We start from the raw sequence: 26,507 nt of genomic DNA, 5'->3' as shown, positions 1-26,507 counted from the left end.
AAAGGAACTGCTAAACATAGAGAATGAAAGTAAAGCGAGTATAACTGAGTGGGGAATGGCTGGGAGAAGGAGGGAGGTGAAAGGGAAGGAAGAGATCAGAGGGATGGAAGTAGTGGAAACAATGAAGAAAGTCAAAATGGGGAAATCCCCAGGAATTGATGAAGTGTATGGTAAATGATGAAGCATAGGGGAAGAGATAACAGCAGAATGGATATGGATGATGTGCAGATTGGCCTGGGAGGATTAGAAGTCAGGTATAATTATTCCCCTGTACAAAGGTAAAGGGGAAAAAGAAGTGTGTGGTAATCATAGGGGCATTTGTCTTCTTAATGTATTAAGAAAAATATACAGCAAGTTACTTATTGACAAAGTTAGAGAAATAACAGAGGAATCAGTTGGAGAAGAACAGGGAGGTTTTAGGAAGGAAAGAGATTGTGTAGATCAGATATTCATCCTGAAGTCTTTAATGGAAATGTTTCTAGAAAAGAGAAAGAAGTTGTATGTGGCCTTCATGGATTTGGAGAAAGCATACGACAGGGTGGATAGACAAGGACTGTGGAAAGTGTTAAGAATATATGGAGTAGATGGGAAGTTGTTGAATGTCATGAAGAGTATGTATGAGGGTGGGTAAGGCTGCACTGCGTGTGGACCGTGATCTGAGTTAATTTATCGATCTGAATGCTGGATTAAAACAGGGATGTGTCATGTTTCCATGGTTGTTCAATCTGTATATGGATGGGGTTATAAAAGAGATACAAGGTAGGGCAGTGGATGTTGGAGCGGCCCTAATGAGAGAGGGCAGTGTTTGGAAACTTCATGATACTGTGTTGTTAAGTGAAGACGAAAGTGAACTGCAAGGCTTGGTGAATGAGTCTGGGAGAGTGTATAAGAAAGAGAAACTAAAGGTGAATGTAAGGAAGAGTAAAGTTATGGCTTTCGATAGAAATAAAGTCACTGACTGTACAGTGAGATTGGGTGATGAGGAAATAGAAAATGTGAATGCATTTAAGTACTTGGGTAGTGTGACGAGTAATGATTGAAGTTTAGAGGATGAAGTGCTTGAAAGGATACAACAGGGATGAAGTGTTTCTGGTTCTTTGAAAGCAGTGATAAGAAACAGGGAAGTGAGCATGGTAGTAAAAAGTAGCTGCATGACAGTATTGTGATACCAACTCTAACGTATGGAAGTGAAGTTTGGACCTTGTTGGAGGGATACAAGTCAAGAGTGAGAGCAGTGGAAATGAGTTATTTGAGCGGAGCCTGTGGTGTTACATGGAGAGACTGACAAATAACGACGCGAAGGAGCGTTGTGGTGTGGATATGATAGAAAGCGTTAGGGGATATATATTGAAGTGGTTTGGCCATGTGGAGAGGATGAGTGAGAGACTAACAACGAGAGTGTGAGTGAGGAGGAGGAGGGGGGGAAGGGAGGGGGAGGCCGAGGATGAAATGGAGGGATGGAGTGAAGAGATAAGGGAAGGTGATCTGGGGTGAAGGCAGTGAAATTTCGGGGGATAGGGCGACATGGAGGCGATTTGTTTGTGGCCACCCCTTACGGGATTAAGGCGTCTGGCAATAGATAGATAGATACTTAACATTCTCTTTTATGCTATTTATTTTGCTTTAATATTGGCAGTTTGTGTGAATGACATACAAGAGGATACTAAGCGTACTGCACTGTGCAAAATAAATCGCTATGGAAGAAGTGCTACGAAATTTCCAAAGCCACTTAGAATACGAGTCTCACACACACACACACACACACACACACACACACACACACAATCACACACACACGTCAAATAATTTCTGTCTTGTATGAATATAAAGATCCCAGTCTAAATGTCTCTAGAGATTCGTAACACCTTCTTAGCTATTATTTTGCCTGTTACACCTGACCATTCTCTCACATCTTATAATCTCTTAAATATCTAAGAAGTCTGTATCAAAAGCTATATTACGATACTGAGATGTAACGTTTAGAATAAATCGCTAATGAAGGGGTGCTGAGAAAACCCAAATGCCTTCGATTACAGCCCTAACTATATTGTGCTGTACGAGATTATTATTATTATTATTATTATTATTGTTATTATCACTGCTGGGCATTAAGTACCGTCCTCAGTCACGTACGGGTGTTGACTTGGCGGGAACAGTACCGAGTCTGGAGTAAGATCCGCCATTGTTGTTTGTTTACGTCTGGCCGATCTGCGTCACCCTGGCAGCTCAGTTGATGGCCAGATATAGTCACACTGGAGGGTGGATTTGACTAGTAACCAAGGACACTTATTCCTACCTCGTAAGTAAGGCTCATCGAAATTCATGCCACCACAATCTGGCAGTCGGTCAAATGATCACGTTGAGGGATTGCCCAAGTTCCGTCAGATGAAAACAGACCACAGCAGTTTATATAAGATTCTGCCATCGTATAGCCTGCCATAAGAACGAAAATTCCCCCGAGCACTGAATGTATGTAGTCCTTATGCCTTGGCCCGGTATTGTCATCAGTTAAGGAATCTCCCTAACACCTTTTCCTCAGCGATTTATTTTGTTTATTACACCTTACTGGCCTCTTCTGTGCCAGGCAAGTCATTCCTATATTACCGTACTCTCCATTAATAACGTACAAAAGGATACTAACTAGACATATTCAAAAATAAATCGCTAAGGAAAAGGTGCTAGGGAGCCTCCTTACCCGATGAGACTACGGGCCTGGGTCGTGTTTTAGGAGGCATAAGAGGCAACGCAGCACCTCTTCCTTACCGATTTATTCTGCATATCTTCATCTTCTCTTGTAGGCTACTTATATCATTTTAATAACAGCACAGTTTGCATCAATAACATATACGAGGATACTGCGGGCCAACGTGCAGAATAAATCGCTAAGAAAGAAGTGTTACATCACAGCCGCTTCGAACACGACCGTACAACATGAAATCCATTGGAAATATTTGTGTATCCCTCTGGCCACGCACACCATTGTTACTGAAGCGCTCTGGGTGGTATAGCAGGCTTCGTAACACCATTTTCTTAGCGATTTATTTTGTATTACACTTTAACTTTCTATATGTTATTTGTATCCTCTCAATAAATACACAGTTTCCATCAATAATATACAAGAAGATCCTAAGCTGTAATGTCCAGAAAAAATCGCTGGGGAAGAAATGCTACGAATATCTGGAATCGTTTAGAATACAAGGTAGTATCTTTAAAATATCGTAATCGTGTTAACTGGCCTCGAAGATTGCAAAATAGATGTGTTTCTAAATGACACTGAAGATTATGGAACACTTCATTTCCGGCAATTTGTTCTGCACTTTAGACTTTAACTTCCACTTGTAGGCTATTGATGTGAAGTACTGGATACAAAAACTATGAGCAAAAGTCTAGAGAATGTGTGGGTGTAATATGCAAAATAAATCGCTGAGGAAGTGCTACGAAGCTTCCAATGCCACACAGAATACGACCCATTACTTTAGTGAAGACATTCGTGGTCAACAGTAACTTTACAGGTTCCTCATTTTCGGCGGTTTTCCTACCTCCCACCCACTTGTTTTGATCCTGTGTGGGTGTACTTGATGCTGCAGGTTGTTATACACGTGTTTTTAGATACTACACTAACCTGGTGTGTCCCTGCATGAGATACATAATGAAAGGCAAGAAGTGTTGGGGTGAGGGACTGGGTGAGGGATGGCCGCCATGTGTTCTTGCGCGTGACGAAGTAGTGCCATCTGAACACAGTTTGGTTTGTTAAAACAGGTTTAGTTTAATACCTAAAAACATGCTTCCGACAACCCCCCTCATCTAACCAACCCACACAGGACGCAAAAGTAAAATAAAACATAAAAAACCTGGTGAAAAAGAGAAAACCGCTGAAACAGAGGTGTCAGTAAACATAGACCTAGTTCGGCCCACAAGTCCGCAGTATGGTAACGGCGGAAGTATGACCTCAAACACCTGCAAACCAACGCCCTACGAAAACAGGAGTGGTGCTGATTCGAGGGCAGAAGGTGGCCATGACGCAGTTGATGCCGAGGATGAAATGGTGGCGATGGTGGTGGGCGTTGTGGTGGCGTTGGTGGTGGTGGGTGTGGTGGTGGTGGGTGACGTGGTGGATGGCCAGGGTCACACGTAGTCTATGGCATCCCCTCATCTGCCGAACTGCCAAGATCCCATCGTGCCCACACAGCAACCTGACCACAACAATATAGTAAATCGCTTAAGAATTACTACTGTTCTTTCACCTAACTTGGCCCAAATTTCCACCCCTTTGTAGTTTTTAATGCATAGCTTAGAGTCAGAAGGTAACAATGCTGTCACTCTACGTCCTCCTCACAGCACTTCTTCATGACTAGCATCATATTCTAATGCTACTCTGTTGTTAAAGTGAGCTCTGAAAATTGAAAGAATTTTAGGCCAAGTTATAGTAAAAGAAGTATGCCAACTCTATGAAATCGGTGTTTCAAACTGTTGTATAAGGAACTACATTTAGCTAGGCCGAAGGACTCTGCCCCCTGCTAGAGAAGTAAATGAATTGTTAACCGTCTTAAGATTCTTACTTGACTTTTGACAATAATAATTATTATTATTATTATTTGTATTATTATTATTATACCATCCTGCGCTACCTGAAACACCTGTTTTTTTCTCTGCCAAAATTATAGACTAAAGATGCCAAGAGTTGACCCAACATATACTCTTCATGGCAGGCTTGGATGTGTCAGACCTGACTTGTGTAACATCCATAAGTAAGGCTGCTCCACTACAACAACTGGCACTCTGATAGCGAAGCAACTTACCGATTCTCTGTTTTTGTTGGACCCTGCCAGCGGCGGAGGCCAGCCCACTAGCACATTATTCTCCGAGTCACACTGAACCCAGGAGTCACACTGTACCCAGGAGTCACTCACTGTACCCGGGAGTCACTCATTGTACCCGGGAGTCACTCATTGTACCCGGGAGTCACTCATTGTACCCGGGAGTCACTCATTGTACCCAGGAGTCACTCACTGTACACAGGAGTCACTCACTGTACCCGAAAGTCACTCACTCACTATACCCAGGAGTCACTGTACACAGGAGTCAATCACTGTACCCGGGAGTCACTCACTGTACCCGGGAGTCATTCAATGTACCCAGGAGAGAGCTGGGTCACACATCAGCCCCCAGGATGGTTCCAGCAATCTTCCCTGTCTAACTGCAAGCAAGGTGATGTTGCACAGAGATCTGAGTCATATTCACAAAGATCCTTACGTAGGAAATTCTAATAAACACAGTAGGAGCTGCCTAGCATGGGCCAACTGGCCTTCTGTAGGTATCCTCTCTTCTTATGTTCTTAAGATTCTTTATTAATAAAAGGTCAGATTCATTATTGAAATCTTTAAGTCGCGTTTGGCCATTTTCTTTTTTCATTTTAGGTCAAAAGCCCCCAAAGGGGCCGGAAATAAACAGCTTGGTTGTTATAGTTTATAAAGTTTTTGTGTATTAATATCAGATTGGTGGGGCAGGGCAGGGTAGGGTAGGCTGCGTTCACACCAAGCGATTCGATTCGATTCAATTCATGGAGAATCATATCGATTCATGATTCGTCTTGATGCGACATGTTAATTCCTATAGGAACTGTTCACACCAAGCGAATCAATTCAATTCAAATCATGGCGATTCAAGGCGATTCAGAATCACTGATGCGCGAGGGTCCATTTTTTCATCAGTCACGGCGATTCAGTGGAGGAGTGAGCACCATGCTACCGGACGTCCTGATAAATTTAGTGAGAGAGCGACGTGCTATTTATGATGCTAAAAAGTGGAACAATGATTTTGGTGCATTCACAACGATAAACATATTATGTCTATTTTTTTACTCTATTCAGTCATAAATGAAGGATGTCTATTTTTTTTACTGTATTCACAGCCATAAATAAAGGATGTCTATTTTCTTAATATATTCACAACCAGAAACAAAGAATTTATACTTATTTTTACTCTATGCATAACCAGAAATAAAAGATATGTTTTCTTAATGTATTCTGTAATTATAACCAGAAATAAAAGATGTCTTTTATACTGCATGAAACACTACTTCTCCCAACTTTCAGACTTTTTAACAGTTCACTTCTTACCTAAGGTAAATGGCAATCCTTTCTTCAACTCCAACTGCACGTCGGTAATTAGTATTCTGTTTTCTTATGTTGGGTGCAGTCAACTCCACTAGCATTTTAAACTGTTCAGTGGTCATCCTAAAATAATCATAAAACTTGTCTGAATTGTTTATCAAATCTGGGAACAAGTGTCCGAAACTCCCAAAATCAGGTCTTTTTGCATTAATTTCATGCACCCATATTCTTCTTGGATGCCTACGCCTACGCCGCCTCAGCCACAGCAACACCTCTATTTCAGCAAGAGCGTCTACGTCCATCCTCGTTCAACTCAGCCTTTGCACTACTCCCTGTTGATTCTGTCGGTATGAACGGCGCTGATTCAAAATGAATCGAATCAAATGATTCTCCATGAATTGAATCGAATCGAATCGTTTGGTGTGAACGCAGACTAAGGTTAGATAGGGTAGGGTAGGGTAATTTACGGAAATAACATAACCTACTCACCTTCATCATCAAACGTGGCCAGTGAGAGACGATGTAGCTTATTACATAACACTGAACCAGGCACCTCCTTCCTTGAGACTGTGGACAGTGGCACCAACATGTCTGTAGATACACAATGGTTAGTACACACACACACACACACACACACACTTATCCGTCTCTGAGTCCAACAAATACAAGAGTAATCACACATGCACACCCTATATTGTTTTTTTTTTTTTTCAGTTGTGTACATAGATCTAATGGTCCATCCCGTAAAGCTCAGCAGTCCTTCTCCGTGCCACACACCTTCACACGTCACCGCTCGGGCACTAATACACACCGTCCATACTGAATACATGTCAGGGCAGGCAAATTCAGGGCTGGCATGATGGTATTAGCGTTTTTGGTTTTTTTTTTTTTTTTTTTTTTTTTTTTTTTTTTGACATGTCGGTGGGTGGTGTGGAAAGTCAGTAAAGTCTGTATTAACACAGGGGCAACAATTACACTTTTCCCTGCTTCAGTCTGGGATCGAACCCGCGTACATTCACACAACACACCACTCCACCATGCGATTTACACCTTATTTTGGCCCAAATTTTGGCCCTTTTCCAAATTTTCTATGTAGCCTGATTCACCTCAGAAACAGACTAAACAGGACACTAAATTTGAAAACCTAAAACTCGTATAAATAAAGATATTGTGTGTGTGTGTAGATATGTTTGTATGCATGTATCATTGTATACTGTATATGTATTTGTCACCAGTACCAGCCACATCAGTGTCATGGCCCAGCATATGGCCCTGTAGATCTGGATGTGTGTGTATGTATGTATGTATTATATGTATGTATGTATGTATGTCTGTATGTATGTGCGTATTACCATTACCATCCACATCAGTGCCGTGGTCCATCATGTGGCCCTGTAGGTCGTCAGGGTACTGTGCTGCTCGACGCTTCAACTCCTCTACGAAGGTGCTGATTAACGCGTCCATCATCACCGCCTGCACCAACACACACATTAGTTGTATCTATCTATCGGTCTGCCTATCTATCTATCTGTCTGTCTGTCTAACAGTTTATCTATCTTTTTATCTGTGTGTCTGGCTGTCTCTGTCTATCACCTGCTCTGAAAACACGTGCAATAGTTTGGAATACGGCCTGTCACCTTCCACCATGGCAAAACACACACACACACACACACACACACACATTTATATACTGTACTGAACCTCTCCTACAGACTGTTATGTACCTGACTATGCCCTATGTATGTATATATGTGTGTACGAGTATCTTTCTATCAGTCAATCTATCAGTGCAACTCACCTGTTTGGAGAACACCTGCAGCAGCTTCGAGTACCGCCTTCCGCCCTCCACCACGGCAAACTGCAGGAACAGGCACGGCAGACAGGTGGGGATTCTCTCGTTGCTCGGTCTGGCGAAATCCCAAGACATCTCGTCGTACCGCAGACTCAACACCACCGTCTGTGTGAAGGAGGCAGTGTGGGGATATGAATCAGAGGAGAAAGTTACACCCTACCTACTATTACTATACTCTTCTCACTCTAACTTGGACTAAAATAACCATCTCTCCATCTCTAATGCTGAGACGTGAATCAGAGGAGAAACTTACCCCATACGTATCATTACTATACTCTTTTCACTCTGACTTGGCCTAAAATTGCTCTCTCTCCATCTTCAATGTCGAGACGTGAATCAGAGGAGAAAGTAACCCCATATGTATTATTACTCTTTTCATTTTAACTTGGCCTAAAATTGCTATCTCTCTATCTTCAATGTTGAGACGTGAATCAGAGGAGAAAGACAGCCCCAGCCCCTACATCCCATCACTACACTCTTTTCACCTTAACTTGGCCTAAATCAGCCATCCCTCCATAGTTCATATTTGGGAAGAATTGGGGACGTGAATCAGAGGAGAAAAATAGCCCCAGGTCCTTTAGAGTTCACTTATTGCAGGGTGGTTTGAACGCCCCTCTTCCGCCTCGCTGGGTGGTGTGTGTGTTGTGGGGACGGCTCCTGTAGCGTTATCAATGTCTATACTGCATCATTTATATCTTTCCTACTCCCACTGCCTCACCCACACCGGCAGACTCAGCCATCCTCGCAACTCAAAAGATACCGCCCTGTTTTCACCTCTTCAGCTTCTCACTTCCCTCTGCTGGCTGCTGTTTTTAAGTCAGAAGTGTGGAGACGTGAATCAGAGGAGAAAGACAGTCCCAAGTGGCATGGATAGCTTCGTAACACCTCTTCCTTGGCTATTTATTTTACATATTACACCCTAAGACTCTCTTGTATGTTGTTTGTACAGCTTTAAGACACAGTTCAGTAGTATGGATGATGCTGAGGTGTATGGATGATGCTGAGGTGTATGATAATGCTGAGGTGTATGGATAAATGCTGAGGTGTGTGGATGATGCTGAGGTGTGTGCATGATGCTGAGGTGTATGGATAATGCTGAGGTGTGTGGATGATGCTGAGGTGTATGGGTGATGCTGAGGTGTATGGGTGATGCTGAGGTGTGTGCAGGATGCTGAGGTGTGTGCATGATGCTGAGGTGTATGGATAATGCTGAGGTGTATGGGTGATGCTGAGGTGTATGGATAATGCTGAGGTGTATGGATGATGCTGAGGTGTATGGGTGATGCTGAGGTGTATGGATAATGCTGAGGTGTATGGATAATGCTGAGGTGTATGGTGATGCTGAGGTGTATGGGTGATGCTAAGGTGTAATGTGCAAAATAAGTCGCTAAATAAGGGGTGTTACGAAATCTTCAAGGCCACTTAGAATACGACCCAAAGTTTGAAACAGTGGATGAGGAGTTTGAAAATAATCCTCGGTAAATTCTCATTAATGTGTATTCCCCCCCTTCTCTCTCTCTCTCTATCTATCTATCTATCGATCTATATCTATCTCTGCCTAGCTATATCTATCTCCATCTATTTTTTTCTCTCCATCTATCACTCACTCACTCTCTCTCTCTCTCTCTGCACGTACCGACTTCTTGGGGTCAATGATGGTGACCCCCGTGGCGTTGATGGTCACCAGTACAGGCAGGTCTTGGCGGGGCAGCCAGGCGCCCACACCACGACTCGGCTGCTCGATCTGGCCGTGGAAGAATGCACTCCTGGGGAAGGAAACAATAATAAGTAAAAACAAACAGTACATACATATACGAGGAGAGGATGGGAATGAGAGAGAGACACACACACACACACACACACACACACACACACACACACACACACAGGTAGACAGAGAGAGAGAGAGAGAGAGTGTGTGTGTGTAAGTCGGATGGGGAGACCGAGGATGAGGTGTACAAGAGAGAGGTGAGTCGGAGCAAGGGCAGTCTGATGCCAGAGGACAGGGTGACATGGAGGCGATTTGTTTCTGGCCACCCCTCACGGGATTAAGGGCGTCTGAGGATAGGCAGACAGACAGACAGACATATAGTTAGATACACAGACAGACAAACAGACGGACAGAGAGAGAGAGAGAGAGATCAGATATAGCTAATGGAGAAAGCGGACTGAGCTGTAACGATAGGCTGGCACTAAAACACGCTGCTAGTCACGAAGAAGTGCTATGACAACGATGTAGAGCCTTAGTATTGTCTTTATCTGCCACTGAGCTACGTGAAATAAACTGCACTGAAACGAAAACGGAAAAAAATAAAAATAGAGAAACCGGAGCACCAATATTATGGGTAGGCGAATTTTAGGCAGAAAATGAGGGTTCCGTACACCTTCTCCTTAGCGAATTATTCTGAACACCATACTTAATGTCCTCTTGTAAGTTACAGACACACGAAAGTAGATATTAAAACGATATAAGTAACATACATGAAATTGCTGTAGTTTTTAGTAAGCAAAATAAATCGCTAAGGAAGAGGTGCCACGAATCCTCCTATGCCACTTCAAATTATGGGTCTATTTCGATGTTCATGTATCTTAGTCTAATATTTTTCAAACTCTTTAATGTTTCTAACACTTTCTAACACTTCTAAACACTTTAAACACATTCTTAACAGTTTTCCAGCGTCTCTAACATTATCCAATACTTTCTAAACACTGTTCTAACATATTCTAATGCTTCTAACACTTTCTAACACTTCTAAACACTTTAAAAACATTCTCAACACTCGTCTAACACCTGAAACTTGACTAACACTTTCAAGGCTTTTATTAACCTTTTTCTAACGCCTTCTAACACTTCCTAACACTCTTTCCCGTACTCGTTAGAGGGAAGTGACCAAGACTAATCGAGGCACTTTCTAACAAGCATTCTGGCAGTTCGATTATTCTGACTTCTGAGGTTACTGCCCTAAAACTTTTCTAATAATTCTAACTGACTTCCTAACACCCTCTAACACTTCTAACACCTAATATTGACTTCCTAACGCCCTCAAACACTTCTAACATCTAACACTGACTTCCTAACACCCTCTAGCACTTCTAAAATCTAACACTGACTTCCTAACGCCCTCTAACACTTCTAACACATCTAACACTGACTTCCTAACGCCCTCTAAAACTTCTAACATTGACTTCCTAACACCCTCTAACACTTCTAACACATCTAACACTAACTTCCTAACACCCTCTAACACTTCTAAAATCTAACACCGACTTCCTAACACCCTCTAACACTTCTCACACTAACTTCCTAACACCCTCTAACATTTCTAACATCTAACATTTATCAGACATTTCTAACACCAACTTCCTAACATCTAACACTTCTATTACATAAAGCTTTCTAACACTTCTAACACTCATTTCTAAACATCTCTACATGTTTATAACAATATTAACTGTAACACTCGTAACACTTATCTAACATTTACAAGTAATTCTAATTCTGACTTCCTAACACCTTCCAACACTTCTCTAACATTTACACTTCCTAACACTTCTAACACTAACTTTCCAACCACTCAAACGCTTTCCTAACACTAACCTTCATCTAACAGCTAACACTTCCACTCAAACACTTTCCTAACACTAACACTTATCTAACACCTAACACCACTCAAACACTCTTCTAACACTAGCATTCATCTAACACCTAACACTTCCAACTAAACATTATTCTAACACTAAATTTATCTAACACCTAACACTTCTACTCAAGCACTCTTCTAACACTAACACTTATCTAGCATCTTCTAACACTTACACTCAAACGCTTTCCTAACACTAACACTTATCTAACACCTTCTGACACCCAGCCAAACACTTTTCTAACACTAACATTTATCTAACACTTTCAAACACTTCCACTCAAACACTTTTCTAACACCTTCTAACACTTCCACTCAAACACTTTTCTAACATCTAACACTTCCATTCAAACGCTTTTCCAACACTAACATTTACATAACACCTTCTAACACTTCCACTGAAACACTTTCCTAACACTATCATTTTATCTAACACCCAACACTCCTCCGCTCAAGCACTTCTGACACTAACATTTATATAACACTTTCTAACACCCACTCAAACGGTTTTCTAACACTAACATCTATCTAACACCTAACACTTCCACTCAAACACTTTCCTAACACTAACATTTATCCAACACCCAACACTTCCACTCAAACACTTTTCTAACACTAACATCTATCTAACACCTTCTAACACTTCCACTCAAACACTTTCCTAACACTAACATTTATCCAACACCCAACACTTCCACTCAAACACTTTCCTAACACCTAACAGGAGGAGGAGGCCGTAGCACGGGCCGAACAGGGTAGTACTCCCGAGGGGAATGGGAATGCTGGTGATAGGGAGAGCTGGAGCTCCTGTTTCACTAGCTATCTAACCATCCCCCTTTGCTGACCTTTTCAGTGTGACAGTAACATGGAGAGTAGACCAGCATACTCTCCCAAACATTTCCTCTAACTATCAATGCATTACACCACATGCACTTTACATTTCACACAACGTATCCCACTACGTTACAGGGGCTGGCGCCAGCAAGGGCATGCGGCCAGAAAATTTTGCCCCAGCTACCTAGTGGCGGACTTCTGAGGGGAGGCGTGGCAGGGGTTCCGCCAGCATAGATCGTGGGTCCAGGGCGAGATGGGGCTCGGGCCTGTGCTAGAGGGTACAGGGCATTGCGGTTCCCAGGCTGCCGCTTCCGCCCAATAGAGAGGGGCCCGAACCTGGGAGTAGCACCCCAGGAGGCTGCCCTATCAGTGGGTGTATAATGTCGAGATAGTCGCAGTGCCAAGACGCGCTTGGAGGGTGTCCCTGCAGCTGTCCTGGCAGGGTGCCCCGAGGCCACTACCACAGCCACTGGTAAGCTGGTGGGCTGGGGGTCCCAGATCCATTGCCTGGACCTGGGACTGCAGTGAGTGGGACCTGTGCTGTGTCTGTCCCCCTTTATTAATACTGAAGATGACAAAACAAAATAAGTTTCAAAGCAAGCCTGAGGACAGTAAATCACCCATGGGGATGAGGGTGGGTTCATGGAATGTGGGAAGTTTGAGGGGAAGAGCAGAGGAAGTCGTTGAGGCATTCAGGAGGAGGTGGATGGATGTGGCGTGTTTGCAGGAAGTCCGGTACAGGGGTGGATCAGCCAGAAAGATTGTTGGGAAGGACTGTTGCTATAAGTTGTTTTGGCAGGGGGGGACAGATGGATATGGAGGTGTTGGTGTGATGGTTGCGGAGAAATGGGTGGAATATGTTATGAATGTTATAAGAGTAGGCGATAGGATATTGGTAGTGAAAATTCTGTTGGGAAGAAAGGTAGCTGCAATTATATCGGCATATGCTCCACAGGCAGGATTGGATGAATCAGAGAAAGATAGATTTTGGGATGATTTAATAAGTGTAGTGGGTGGTATGCGGGATGATGAGATAGTGATTTTGGGAGGGGACTTAAATGGTCATGTAGGTGAAGCAGCACAAGGTTATGATGGAGTGCATGGGGGATGTGCGTATGGTCTAAGGAATGCAGAAGGGGAAAGGATACTCGAGTTTGGGGAGGCAACGGACATGATTGTGTGCAACACATATTTTAGGAAAAGAGACAGTAGGTTAATTACGTATGAGTCTGGGGGAAATAGCAGTCAGATAGATTATTTTCTGGTTAGGAGGGCCGATAGGAGGTTAGTGAGGGATGTTAAAGTTATAGGAAGTGAGGAGTGTGTGCAGCAGCACAAACTATTGATTTGTGATATGGTGCTTAAAGAACAAGTGATGAAAAAGAGGACTTATGTACCTAGGAGGAAAATATGGAAGCTGAAAAACCAAGTAGTAAGGGATGCCTTCTATAGCGAGTTGAGGAGAGCAGTGGCTGAACAGGGAGCTGTAGACAGAGGCGTTAATGAACAGTACAGAGCCCTCAAGAACAATTTCTTGAGAGTTACTGATGTAACATGCGGTTGGAGAAGAGGACCACCAAGACATAAAGTAACTTGGTGGTGGGATGAAGGTGTAGAAGCTGCAGTTAAGGAGAAAAGAAGGCTTTTCCGGGAATGGAAGAAAGGTGGTAGCAAAGAGGAATATTTGGCTGCCAAGCGTAGGGCTAGAAGAGAGGTATACAGGGCAAAGTCTGGGTCACAGAGACAATTACTTGATAACCTCAATCATGGGGAAAGGAAAAATATATTTAGGGTGGCAGGTCAGGTGAAGAGGGATAATCGGGATATTATAGGTGAGCACTGTGTGAAGAATGATGAAGGAAGGGTAGTGGTGAACAGTGAGGATATTAAAGATGCATGGAGAGAGCATTATAACCGGTTGTTGAATGAGGAGTTTGACTGGGACAGGGAAGGTTTGGAGCCAGCAGATCCAGTGTCTGGCCCTTGGCCTTTGATTGATACTGCTACTGTGAGTGAGGCAATAGGCAGGATGAGGGTGGGGAAGGCAGCAGGTGTGTCTGGGTTGACTGCCGAAATGTCGAAGGCCTCAGGCGATATAGGGGTGAGTTTGGTCACTGACCTGATAAATAGGATTATTTATGAGTGTCTTGTCCCAGATGATTGGCTGAAGAGTGTAACTGTAAATGTGTATAAAGAGAAGGGTGATGTCCTGGAAAGAGGAAATTAGAGAGGTATAAAGCTTTTAGATCAGATAATGAAGGTAATGGAGAGAGTTTTAGAAGGTATGATTAGAGAAAGAGTGAATATTGATGAGATGCAGTTTGGGTTTATGCCAGGTAGGGGGACCACTGATGCCATATTCATTGTTCGGCAGCTTCAGGAAAAATATATTGGAGAAGGGATCTTTATTTTGTTTTTATTGATTTGGAAAAGGCCTTTGACAGAGTCCCTAGAGAGGTGGTGAAGTGGGCAATGAGAAAGCTTGGCTTTGAGGAGTGGCTGGTTAGGGTGGTTATGGCTATGTATGTAGGCGCTCACACCCAGGTAAGAGTGAATGGAGATTTGTGTGATGAGTTTTCCATGAATGTTGGTGTGCATCAGGGGTCAGTCTTGAGTCCCATGTTGTTTATCATGGTACTTGAAGCCCTTTCACGTGACTTTAGAAACGGACTTCCGTGGGAGTTGTTGTATGCTGATGATTTGGTGATTGCAGAGAACGAAAGAGAGGCGGAGGAAAGGTTTAGGAAGTGGAGAGATGGTATGGGGCAAAAGGGTTTAAGGGTAAATGCAGATAAAACAAAAGTGATGATATCTAGGGTTGGTAGCGGTACTGTCAAAGACGAGGGAGAGTGGCCATGTGCAGTTTGCCACAAGGGCATGGGAAGTAATTCTATCTTGTGCGGTGTGTGTGATAAATGGGTGCACAAGAGATGTAGTGGTATCAGAGGTAGACTGCGAGATAATGCTGATTTTATGTGTACGGCGTGCCAGGGTGAGCAGGTGGAGATTGTCAGACGTGAAAGGATTGAACTTGCTGGTGTATCTCTTGAGTGTGTGGAAGAGTTTTGTTATTTGGGAGACATGTTGTGTGCTGGAGGTGGGGCTGGAGCTAGTTCTGTGGCTAGGGTGAGAAGTGGTTGGAAGAAGTTCAGGGAGCTCTTGCCTCTCCTGACATTGAGAGGGCTCTACCTACGTGCTAAGGGGTCTTTGTATGCAGCATGTGTTAGGAGTGTAATGCTGTATGGTAGTGAGACCTGGGCAGTGAAGGAGGAAGATATTCGCCGGCTCAGACGTACAGAAATGGCAATGATTAGGTGGATGTGCAGTGCGTCCCTGCGTCCAAGGCCTGGAGGGGCTGGGTTTACGATGGAAGAGTTGAGAGGTAGGATGGGACTGGAGTGTATTGGTGTTGTGATGAGGAGAGGTAGATTGAGATGGTTTGGACATGTGGAGAGGATGGGGGATGATAATTGGGTGAGGAAGGTGAGAAGTGTTAATATGGGGGTGGGGTTATGAGGGGTAGACCGAGAAAGACATGGGACGAGGTCATTAAGTGTGACCTTAGGGTTAAGGGACTGAACAGGGAGGCTGCAATGGATCGTGCAGCGTGGAAAGCCGCCATTAGGTGACCAACGCCGACGCATGCAAGCATGTTGGAGCCTTTAAAAACGAAAACGAATAACACTTTCACTCAAACACTCCTCTAACACCTTACACTTTCACTCAAACACACTTCTAACACCTTCTAACACTTCCACTCACACACTTTCTTAACACTAACACTTATCTAACATCTAATACTTCAACTCAAACTCTTCTAACACCTTCTAACACTTCCACTCAAACACTTCTAATACTTTCACTTATCTAACACCTAACACTTCAACTCAAACACCCTTCTAGCACCTAACACTTCCACTCAAACACCTTTAACACTAACACTTCTCTAACACTTTCTAACACTCCCACATACCCTTAATATGAAGTGACCACGAGAACTCCAGGTACTTTCTAACACTAATATTTATCTAACACTTTCTAACACTTCCACAACACTAATATTTCTCTAACACTTTCTAACACTTCCACATACCCGTAATAGGGAAGTGACCACGAGAACTCCAGGTACTTCCTAACAAGCTTCCTGGCAGTGACGTTGGGCGGGATGGACCTGAACTGCTCAATGATTCTGATTTCAGGAGTACTCTTGCTACTGAAGCTGACTAAATCGCTCAGTTTCAGGCGACAGGCGTGTTCTGGCAGGTAGTCCAAGAGGCGACGTCTGAAAAGGGAGGAAAGAATAGATTGTAAAGTTTGTCATCATTATTATTATTATTATTATTATTATTATTAGCAACATCACCATCGCTGTTATCATTATTATCATTATCATCACTATCATCAGCAACTCCGCCGTCGTCATTATCATTATCATCACTATCATTAGCAACTTCACCATCATCATCATCATCACTATCACCACCACCATCACCGTCATCATCACAATCATCAGCAATTTCACCATTATCATCATCATCATCATCACCATGATTATCATCACTAGCAACATCACCACCGTCAACATCACCATCACTATCATTAGAAAATTCACCGTCATCATCATCCTTATCATCAACAATTTCACCATCATCATCATCATCACCATCATTAGAAAATTCACCGTCATCATCACCATCACTATCATTAGAAAATTCACCGTCATCATCACCATCACTATCATTAGAAAATTCACCGTCATCATCACCATCACTATCATTAGAAAATTCACCGTCATCATCACCATCACTATCATTAGAAAATTCACCGTCATCATCATCCTTATCATCAACAATTTCACCATCATCATCACCATTATCATCATCTCAAGCCTGAAGAATGATGGAAAATGCCCATTACAGTGGTGTGGCAGGTGTGGTATGCTGGTATAAGCTGGAGGTGTATCTTCAAAACGATGGAGTATGAGAGAGGATTAGTAGATGGTATTATATGGTGGTATACTTGATGAATGATGGGGTATACGTGATGTGGCAGTGTGGTGTGTTAATATGAAAGCATGAAGTGTAGTATGACAGTATAACAGCGTGGTATACCAGGAAAATGACGGAGTATAAGTGGTGTGGTAATGGAGTATGATATAGACGCAGTGTGGTATGACGGTATTACATCCTAGTATACCTGAAGAACGAAGGAGTATGCGTGGTATGGTCATAAGGCCCCAGCTCTAGTCTGCTCTGTATACCGGCCAGCATCTCATAGTCACTCAGCTCACACGGGTAGCGGGCTGAGCGCATGTTCCACTGGGCCTCCTCGTACAGTAACTCCAGGATTTTGGCGTCTCTGTGTGGGAAGGTTACTGGATATTAGTGTCTTCTCTCCCTCCTTCCCTCCCTCCCTCCCCCTCTCTTTCTACTATTACTACTACTACTGCTATTACTACTACTACTTCTACTACTACTGCTACTACTACTAACCTTATTTTCACCTCGTCTCGCTTGCTGAAGAACACATTCCTTCTAAGCACCATTTTGGGCTCATAGGCATACCGCTGGTCCTGTGGCTTCAACATGGGCAGCTGGGTGAACCTCTTGAGCAGCTGACCCCACTGCCTCCTCACCTCCAGGGCACGCTGGTACGGCTTCAGCTGGATCTCTGGAGCAACAGTGGACGCTTTTTTTAACACACACTAAACACACTCTATTAATTAACACAAACATTTTCTCTCACTTTCTTAACAAACACACACAGTCTCACACACACACACACACACACACACACACGAGGTGGCCGGAGTGGCACTGGCCACCCCAGTGATACCTTCAAATTTGATAAGGAATACACCCCCGACTCCCGTAAAGATGCTCCTGGAACCACACCATTCTCATTGCTGCCACCTTTTTCCTCACCCCATTTTAAAACCCTAAATACTGTACCGCACTGCACAAATAGGCAAGCGCTCCTCAAACAATCATGGCCTGTTGCTCTTTCCCTCCCTCCCTCTCCCGTCCTGTCTCTGTTTCTCCCTCCCTCCCCCTCTCTCTTAACACCTAACCAGTACAGGTGACACCATCCACATAGCAAACACCTCCATGGCTGTTTGGGTAAGGCAACGTCCTCATCCTCTATGAACATGACCTGCAACTCTCTTTCCCTCCCTCCCTCTCCCTTCCAGTCTCTCCCTCCCTCGCCCTCTCTCTCCTAATACCCACCCAGTACAGGTGACACCATCCATATAGCAAACACCTCCATGGCTTGTTTGGGTAAGGCCACGTCCTCCTCCTCTATCACCATGGCCTGCAGCTCCTGGGCCGTCACTCGCGCACCGTCCTCCAGGCGAAGACGCACGGCCACGCGGGAGTGAAGAAATACACACACTTCTACGCCAGAGTTGCTCCCACCTGAAAAATAGATAGATAGACTGACAGACAGACAGATAAATTGACAGGTAGACATACAGACAGACAGATATATGGATAGACATGGACAGGCATATAAAATTTAGAAATAATGATGATATTTTCCTACTCCTTTGTATACCAGTAAATATGATTCGTTTCATTTTACCTGACAAAATCCGTAACCCCTTTCAGCTCAGTCGATGGCCAAGTGTAGTCAGACTGGAGGATAAATCTGACTATTGACCAAGGAGATTCATTCCTGACTCATTTCAATAGCTCACCAATTTCTCGCAGCTACGTATTAGTACTCAAGCTATTAGTCGCCCAGTTCCGTCAGATGATAACAAACTGACTACAGGTGAGTAACAATATACGAGAAATACACCCATAGTTAGGCGATCTCGTAACATTTTTTCCTTAGTGATTTATTCTGCATAGTACACATCCATATCCTCTTCTATGCTAGTGATTTAAACCACGTCAGTATTATACCGATATAATTAACATACAAGAAAATGCTAACGTCTCGTGCAAAATAAATCGGTAAGGAACAGGTACCAGGAAGCCTTACTTCTCACCCACCTTTATTGGTCTTCCTCTCATGTTCGGCTTTACTGGTTTGTTTCTCGAAGTCTTCTTGGTGACTCACAACCTGGTAAAGGAAGGTGCATCATCATCATCATCACCTCCTTTTCCCCACATATGAATGGAGTGAGGCAAGCTCCATCATGTACTGCGTAAAAGAAGCCAATTATGTAAACAGTGTAGGTAACATCAGTATAATCACAGTTTGCAGGCATTAAATACTAAAATACACAGCTTTTAAGAACAGGGTCACGTTCCAGCAGAACAAGAACTTTCAAAGCTGCGCTGCTTTCCTTTGCACTCAGGGACGCAGGCACCGGTTAGACTTACACAAGTGCAAATACACGAGAGATGCTGCAGCTTCAGGGCCATAATACTGGGGTTCGCTCAAGTCGCTAACGTCTATGGTAGTGAAACACCTCGGTTCCCAATAACGTTAGTGAGTGTCAGACGTACAGGGCCGCTTCTAGAGATGCTCTAGCATCAAAAATTTGGTTGGCCAAGGGACAACCAAGTTTGATTATGGGCTGGGCCAAAGTCAAATCTTTAAGGAGTCGGGCGGCATTCCCTGGGAAACTTGTGGTGTCCACTGGAATAGGCAGTGTTACCCGTGGGGATGGGCCAGTGTGTGCAGTACTAACCTGCGGCATAGATGAATGGTTTACCCCACCCATGTTGGCAGGCACAGCTGCACTGACAGGCTGGGAGTGCCAATGTCAGTGTGTGCAGTACTAACCTGCGGCATAGATGGATGGTTTACCCCACCCATGCTGGCAGGCACAGCAGCATTGACAGACTGGGGGTGGCCAATGTCAGTGTGTGCAGTACTAACCTGCGGCATAGATGGATGGTTTACCCCACCCATGCTGGCAGGCACAGCAGCATTGACAGACTGGGGGTGGCCAATGTCAGTGTGTGCAGTACTAACCTGCGGCATAGATGGATGGTTCACCCCACCCATGCTGGCGGGCACAGCAGCATTGACAGACTGGGGGTGGCCAATGTCAGTGTGTGCAGTACTAACCTGCGGCATAGATGGATGGTTTACCCCACCCATGCTGGCAGGCACAGCAGCATTGACAGACTGGGGGTGGCCAATGTCAGTGTGTGCAGTACTAACCTGCGGCATAGATGGATGGTTTACCCCACCCATGCTGGCAGGCACAGCAGCATTGACAGACTGGGAGTGCCAATGTCAGTGTGTGCAGTACTAACCTGCGGCATAGATGGATGGTTTACCCCACCCATGCTGGCGGGCACAGCAGCATTGACAGACTGCGGCGGTATCTGCAGCTGCTGCTGCTGGGTGCTGGTGTTGCCAACGGTCGCTGAGGTGGGCTGCTGCTGTGGCTGCTGCGGTACTGGTGTGGATGACTGGGACTGCTGCTGAGGTTGGATGAGATGCGCTGTGGTGGATGACGGCCGCCTCTGCTGGCTGGGTGGAATGGTGGATGTGGAGGTGGATGAATTAGGGTCTGGGTCCAAGGATAGTGGAGGCACGTCAAAAGATGGTGGAGGGATGGAGGGATAGAAGCCATGCGTGGATGAGGTGGATGAGGTGGACTTGTCAAGGTGGTCAGCGCTGCCTCGGTAGTCCGGCCGAAGGAATTCATTGGCTACTGTGGCTCTCTCACGCAGGAACTCCCTGCAACCAGGTACAGCATCAGCATCAACACCCTAGCCTGACTCACCTCGATGAAGCTGGAGTGTAGTAGTAGTAGCAGTAGTAGAAGCATAGTCGTAGTAGTAGTAGTAGAAGAAGCATAGTAGTAGTAGAAGCATAGTATAGTAGTAGTAGTAGCAGTAGTATTTCATCGTTACTGTATTATTATTATTATTATTATTATTTTATTATTATTATTATCACCATCATTATTATTATTATTATTATTATTATTTTTATTATCATCATCATCAATAGCAGCAGCCTAACCGGATTTCACACCAATACATTAACATTTGATACAATTTACAAAGACACAAATACCAACCTTACCAGAGGAAATACAGCCTCATTCTAAGCGACATAAGGCTTCGTTGCACCTCTTCCATAGCGATTTATCTTTCCATATTACACCTTAACATTTTATTGCGTTATTTATATCTCTTTCATGTTTCTTTTGCGTGTGTGTGTGTGTGTGTGTGTGTGTGTGTGTGTGTGTGTGTGTGTGTGTGTGTGTGTGTGTGTGTGTGAATCTATGGCATGCAAGAATATACTGGGGAGTAATGTGCAGAATAAATCGCTAAAGAAGTGTTACGTATCTCAATCTTAGAATACTATGGTACAATTTACAGTACATGAGAAACAATAGGCTGCGCTAATCTCTCTCTCTCTCTCTCACCTGGAGATAGTGGCAGATCTTGGGAAGGCGTCCGTCTCTCCTCTAGGCCGTCTGGAGAAGGGAAAACTATCATCATCATCATCATCACTTTCACCACCAACATCATTATCATCATCATTATCCCCTTCAGCAGCAGCATCGCCACCATCATCATTATCACCATCAACAACATCATCATCACCACCATCATCATCGTCTTCACCACCATCACCACCATCATCGTTTTCACAACCATCACCACCACCACCACCATCATTATCATCATTATGATCATCGTCCTCAACATCATCATCATCATCACCACCACCATCATCATTACCATCTTCATTATCATCATCATCATCACCACAATCATCATCATCACTTTCACCACCATCACCACCACCACCATCAATATCATCATCATCATCATCATTATCACCGTCATCATCATCATCATCATCGCCACCATCAACATCATCATCATCATCAGCAGCAGCATCACCATCATCATCATCGCTTTCATCACCACCACCACCACCATCATCATCATTATCATTGTCGCTTTCAACATCATCATCACCATCATCATCAGCGTCATCACTTTCACCATTATCACCACCACCATCATTATCATCATCATCATCATTACCACCTTCAACATCATCACCACCATCATCTTCAACATTATCATCATCATCATTATCATCATCACCAATGTCACCTCCAGCATCATCACTATCGTCATTACCATCATCACTTTCACCATCATCACCACCACCACCACCATCATTATCATCATCATCATCACTTTCACCATCACCACCATCATTATCACTTTCACCATCACCACCATCATCATTATTATCACCTTCAGTACCATCATCATCATCATTTTTTCCTTCACAATCATCGCCATAATCATCACTCTCACCACCATCACTACCACCAGTCCACCACTACCTTCGTTATCATGGCCACGCTTCACACCACACCCCACCACACAAGGGTCTAGGGTTAGTATTCTCGTCAATTAATGAAGGTCCGTAACACCTCTCAAAAAGCGATTTATTTTACTTCTCACTCCTTATCATCCTCTCTGCCATATAAAACACATAAATACCACCATATTCTGCATAAATAACGTACAAATTGATACAAACTACCTGTATCCAAAAATAAATCGCTAAGAGAGAGGTGCTAGGGAACCTCCTTAAGTGCCGAACACGTGCTTAAGTGTCCATCGTCTTACCGCGAGCCACTTGAGGCTATCAGACAGGCCACTTGCATCACTTAACCCCTTTAACTCGTCACGATGCGGGAGAGGGACGCCTTCACGTGGTGGCACTGACGGGGCTGGGGAGGTGTGCTGATCGGCTAGACAGATATCCCTCTCCTCCCTCCCTACCCCCCAAAAGGTGGATGGTGGAGTGCAGGAGACAGGCACCTTAAGCCAGCACTCCTACGGGACCACTGAGGCCTGGAGTGCCATCTGCCACAACTAACTAAACTCCAGTCACTTTACCCTGGCCTAAAATTGCCCTGCCTTCATCTGTTGTGTGTGTGTGTGTGTGTGTGTGTGTGTACCCACCGTGCAATTGTGGCAGATCTCGGGAAGGCATCATAATGTGTGTGTGTGTGTGTGTACCCACCGTGCGATTGTGGCAGATCTCGGGAAGGCATCGTAATCCGTGTAGGGACGCCTGGAGGAGTAGTCGACGGGGATGACGGTGATGTAGCTCTGGCCAGCGTCTGTCTGGTGGCCGCCCAACCCACCAGTGTCGTCTTCCTCAAACCCATACTCAGCCATCTTACCCAGGGGCATTGGCTGGGGGGGGGGGAGAGAAAGTATAGTTACATAGACCATACAGACCTTACAGATTATACACACAAAGAGAGAATGTTACATAAATACACAGACCATAGAAGCCAGTGTTATCTTCCTCGAACCCAAACTCAGCCAAATTACCCAGGGGCACTGGCTGAGAGAGAGACAGACAGACAGACAGACAGACAGACAGACAGACATCGAGTTAAAGTTACACAGATCACACAGACATTATGGTCCTTTCTACGTTTCTCCCTCGCGTGCCTCTCCTTCAATCCATTCCCAGCCACTTCACTCAGGGCCATTGGCTGTGAGGGAGAGAAGGCAATAGTTACAAAGACCATACAGACCTATCGAGCCTTTACGAAGACCATACAGACCTAACGAGCCTTTACGAAGACCATACAGACCTATGGAGCCTTTACGAAGACCATACAGACCTATGGAGCCTTTACGCTGATCATACAGACCTATGGAGCCTTTACGAAGACCATACAGACCTAACGAGCCATACAGGCTTACCGTGTCCCATTTCTCCAGCGTATATTGAATTACAAGGCCACCCATCTTTGACATATACCACACAGACAGGTGATAGCGACAGACAGACAGCCTACCATACAGATACTAACCCTAAGTACACACACACACACACACACACACACACACACACACACACACACAAGAACCCACGCAAAACAGTCTACACAATACACACTCACATATACATACACCCACAAAAAACTACATATACTGTATACACACAAACACAAATACACACACATACGCAAATATCCCTCCTCACCACACACACACACACACACACACACACACACACACACACAGGAACTATGCTTTAACCTAAACACACTCAAGTATACCCCTGGCCTCTTCAGCACGAGGATGACGTTTATATATTTGATGATTTCGTAACACCTCTTCCTTAGCGATTTATCTAGCAAATTACACCTCAAAATCAACTTGTATTTTATTGACGCAAACTGCATCCATACTGAAGCGAAAATACGAGTAAATATCATACAGGAAAATTGTGAAGATGGAACAAGCAAAATAATTCGGTAAGGAAGAGGTGTTACGAAGTCTCCCATCCAACGTAGAAAACGAAGAATAATTTTTGGTAAGACTATTTTATTTTATCCAACTTGGAAGACCTCGTACTGAAGGGGTTGATGAAGGCTACCTAACCCTGAGAGAGAGAGAGAGAGAGAGAGAGAGAGAGAGAGAGAGAGAGAGAGAGAGAGAGAGTCTGAAGCCTTTCCTAAAATTAATAAAATCATGAACAGGTTAAAACGTCATCATCATTATCACCATCATTATCATCATCATCACCACACCTTCTATCATCATCATCATCATCACCATCAACTTCATCACCACCACCAACATTTTCATCATCATCACCGCTACCATTATCATCACCATCATCACCACCTCCATCCGTTATCATCATCACCACTACCATATTATCGTCATCATTATCATCATCACCACTAACATCATCAACACCACTACCATCATCATCATCATCACCTCCACCATTATCATCATCACCACTACTACCAACATCACCACAACCACCACCAATATCATCATCACCATCATCATCATCACCATCATCATCATCATCATCATCACCATCACTATCATCATCACATTACCATCACCTCTTCTCCCACCCAAGATGATGGTAAGGAAGGGTGCAGACACAAGAAGTAATATGACAGGAGAATTATCAACAGCATTTAAAAGGGCCACGCACTCATCCACTCACCATTCAAGCCCCTGGAGTCCTGACTCTACCTTATGCAGAGATGAAAGTCAAATTTTATAATAATAATAATAATAATAATAATAATAATATTAAATAAATAACAATAATAATTGTGTGTGTGTGTGTGTGTGTGTGTGTGTGTGTGTGTGTGTGTGTGTGTGTGTGTGTGTGTGTGTGGTAAATTACACAAATAAACATTAAGGTGTAGTATGCAAAATAAATCGCTAGGGAGATGTGTTACTAAATTTCAGAATCCTGTGAGTAGGACTTATCCACGTACTAATCCAATCCATTGATGCCACAGCCTGGCTGGGAAGGACTCAGACAACAAGCTTAAATCATCAATGTTTATGTTGCTGCTGATGTTACTGCTTAAGCTGCTCCTCCCGCTACACCTTTCTTCTTCTTCCTCTTCTTCTTCCTCTTCCTCTTCTTCTTCTCTGTCCAGTTCGGTCACCCTGCTCAGTCCGCTGCTTGAGGCGTCATCGTCCGCCATCTTTGTACTCCTCAGGTTCGCGGGATTTTTGAACGCAAGTCTTTTTCGTCTCACTTGGGACAGAGGACAGGTGTAATGTGCATCGGTTTGAGTTCCTAAGAGGCGACTGGATCTTTGATGAACATGACCAGCGCAGCACACGTCAGCCAATGCACTCTCACCCTTTCTATGCCCACCTTCTAAATGCAAAAGGTCAACTCTGGAACTGTCTTAATCTGTATTTCCTTCTGTCTATGTCCTGTAGTGTTTTGAATGCGTTAAGGCACTTGAAAATACAGTATGCAGATCTTGACTTTGGCTCTCCTTTAATTTACTTTTCCTGGAACGACCAATATTTTGCCTTCCTTTACTCTCTCTCTCTCTCTCTCTCTCTCTCTCTCTCTCTCTCTCTCTCTCTCTCTCTCTCTCTCACACACACACACACACACACACACACAGGACTGCCGATTCTTTTACTCATGATAGTGATAACCTCTGTACAAATTTCAGTAGGCTAACTGTACGAAGGTGGGTTTGGCTGTGGTACATAAAATCGCCAGTCGTCATCCACAGAGCCATATGGCAGTTGTTACCCGCTGTTGGTCGGTTACCGTTGATATCGTACGCCACACCATGCCAGCCTCCCGGGC

General features: G+C 44.0%; 1 protein-coding gene across 1 annotated transcript; it reads right to left on the bottom strand.

Annotated features, from left to right (window-relative positions):
- Positions 1-4,078: 4,078 nt before the first annotated feature.
- Bili (FERM domain-containing protein 8 Bili) lies at positions 4,079-25,878 on the bottom strand. The gene is made up of 15 exons (XM_080285859.1): positions 25,663-25,878; positions 23,415-23,590; positions 21,784-21,834; positions 20,823-21,086; positions 20,657-20,690; positions 19,439-19,508; positions 18,668-18,856; positions 17,933-18,110; positions 17,637-17,798; positions 16,534-16,722; positions 9,602-9,731; positions 7,912-8,070; positions 7,472-7,586; positions 6,603-6,704; positions 4,079-4,193 (listed from the first exon to the last, which is right to left on the bottom strand). The coding sequence occupies exons 1-15, from the start codon at positions 25,876-25,878 to the stop codon at positions 4,150-4,152; spliced, it is 2,079 nt and encodes a 692-aa protein (XP_080141985.1). The 3' UTR covers positions 4,079-4,149.
- Between the last annotated feature and the right edge of the window lie 629 nt (positions 25,879-26,507).

This window comes from Coenobita brevimanus, chromosome 108, assembly GCF_032717465.1.
Source record: "Coenobita brevimanus isolate Jiangsu-jjx chromosome 108, ASM3271746v2, whole genome shotgun sequence".
Lineage (NCBI taxonomy): Eukaryota > Metazoa > Arthropoda > Malacostraca > Decapoda > Coenobitidae > Coenobita > Coenobita brevimanus.
This window is presented reverse-complemented; position numbering and strand designations above follow the sequence as displayed.